General features: G+C 60.6%; 1 protein-coding gene across 1 annotated transcript in view; it reads left to right on the top strand.

The window, feature by feature from the left end:
- LOC104514037 (discoidin domain-containing receptor 2-like) overlaps positions 1-1719 on the top strand; it is a gene marked incomplete at its 5' end in the record, with an annotated part of 8128 nt that overhangs the window by 3316 nt on the left and 3093 nt on the right. Inside the window, 5 exon segments of the mRNA XM_010157573.1 lie at positions 1-93; positions 163-406; positions 527-589; positions 732-862; positions 1535-1719. The exon segment at positions 1-93 is cut by the window's left edge and continues 28 nt beyond it. Of these exon segments, the coding sequence (XP_010155875.1) occupies positions 1-93; positions 163-406; positions 527-589; positions 732-862; positions 1535-1719 (716 nt within the window).

Raw genomic sequence — 1719 nt, 5'->3', positions numbered from 1 at the left:
GACTACGTGGGCTGGCGCAATGAGAGCACGGCCGGTGGCTACGTGGAGATCACTTTCGAGTTCGACCGCATCAGGAACTTCACCGCCATGAAGGTCTGCACTCTCCCCTCCATCCCCTATCCCTGCTCCCCACCACGGCCATGCTGATGGGCTGCCCCACAGGTCCACTGCAACAACATGTTCGCCAAAGGGGTGAAGATCTTCAAGGAGGTGCAGTGCTACTTCCGCGCCGACGCCAGCGAGTGGGAGCCCAACGCCGTCTCCTCGGTGCTGGTGCTGGACGACGTGAACCCCAGCGCCCGCTTCGTCACTGTGCCTCTGCTCCACCGCATGGCCAGTGCCATCAAGTGCCAGTATCACTTTGCCGACGCCTGGATGATGTTCAGCGAGATCACCTTCCAGTCAGGTAGCCGCTGCCACCAGCCCCGTGGGGACCAACCCCCCTGGGGTGAGATTTCCGGGAGTGACTGCAGCTGTGCGGCACCCACACCCCCCACCCTGACGCTCTCCTCTGCTTGCTTGCCAGACGCAGCCATGTACAACAACTCGGTGGCCCCCCCTGAGGTACCCATGGTCCCCACCACTTATGGTACGGCATCAAAAAACGTGTTGTCCTGAGCTCGGTGGGGGGATGCTCTGGGGACCTCTGCCCCATCTGATGGAGGAAAGGGGGCTGGGGCTCTGCCCACACCCCAGCATGACTGGTTCTTGCTGTCCTCTTCTCCTACCAGACCCCACGCTGAAGGTAGATGACAGCAACACACGCATCCTGATCGGGTGCCTGGTGGCCATCATCTTCATCCTGGTGGCCATCATCGTCATCATACTGTGGCGGCAGTTCTGGCAGAAGATGCTGGAGAAGGTGGGCAAGCACAAGGTGCTCCGGGGCTCATCCTAGGCAGGTTCTGCCCAGAGATGTTGTGGATGCCCCATCCCTGGCTGTCTTCAAGGCCAGGCTGGATGTGGCTTTGAGCAACCTGGTCTAGTGGAAGGTGTCCCTGCCCATGGCAGGGAGGTTGGAACTAGATGGTCTTTAAGGTCCCTTCCAACCCAAACCATTCCATGATTCTATGATTCTATGATTCTTCTGGGAGCTCAGCATGGGGAAAGCAGGCTCCATGCTCCTGTCCTCTCCTCGGGAAGGCTGTGATTTGCACCCACCTCCCAAGCAAGGGGATTTAGCTGAGCAGGACGGTAACTTTGGGACCTGCCTGCTTGTCCATCCCTCTGTCCTGAAGCTGGGCTGGGGAAGAGGAGCCCGAGGGGGTCTCACTGCAGCCCCTGGATAACCAAGGGCAGTCACAGGTGTTGGAGCCAAACACTTCTCCGTAGAGGCAGACAATAGAAGGGGACACACACACATGAGGACAAACGTCCTCCCCAGGCGGGTGCTGCAACCCTGGGACAGGGCACCAGAGAGGGGGCTCGGGGTTGGGCATGGCCATGGTGCCATGGAGCACAGGAGACCCCCATCCCACCGGTGCGGCAGGGTCACCCTGTCCCAGCTCTCTCCTCCCTCGCACCCCTCTCTCAGGCATCGCGGAGGATGCTGGATGATGAAATGACCGTCAGCCTCTCCCTGCCCAGCGAATCCAGCATGTTCAACCACAACCGCTCCACCTCCTCCAGCGAGCAGGAGTCCAGCTCCACCTACGACCGCATATTCCCCCTGGGACCCGACTCCCAGGAGCCCTCTCGCCTCATCCGCAAGCTGCCCGA

The sequence above is a fragment of the Eurypyga helias genome, unplaced genomic scaffold, assembly GCF_000690775.1.
Source record: "Eurypyga helias isolate BGI_N326 unplaced genomic scaffold, ASM69077v1 scaffold19958, whole genome shotgun sequence".
Lineage (NCBI taxonomy): Eukaryota > Metazoa > Chordata > Aves > Eurypygiformes > Eurypygidae > Eurypyga > Eurypyga helias.
Note: the sequence above shows the minus strand (reverse complement) of the source record. Positions and strands in the feature narration are given on the sequence as shown.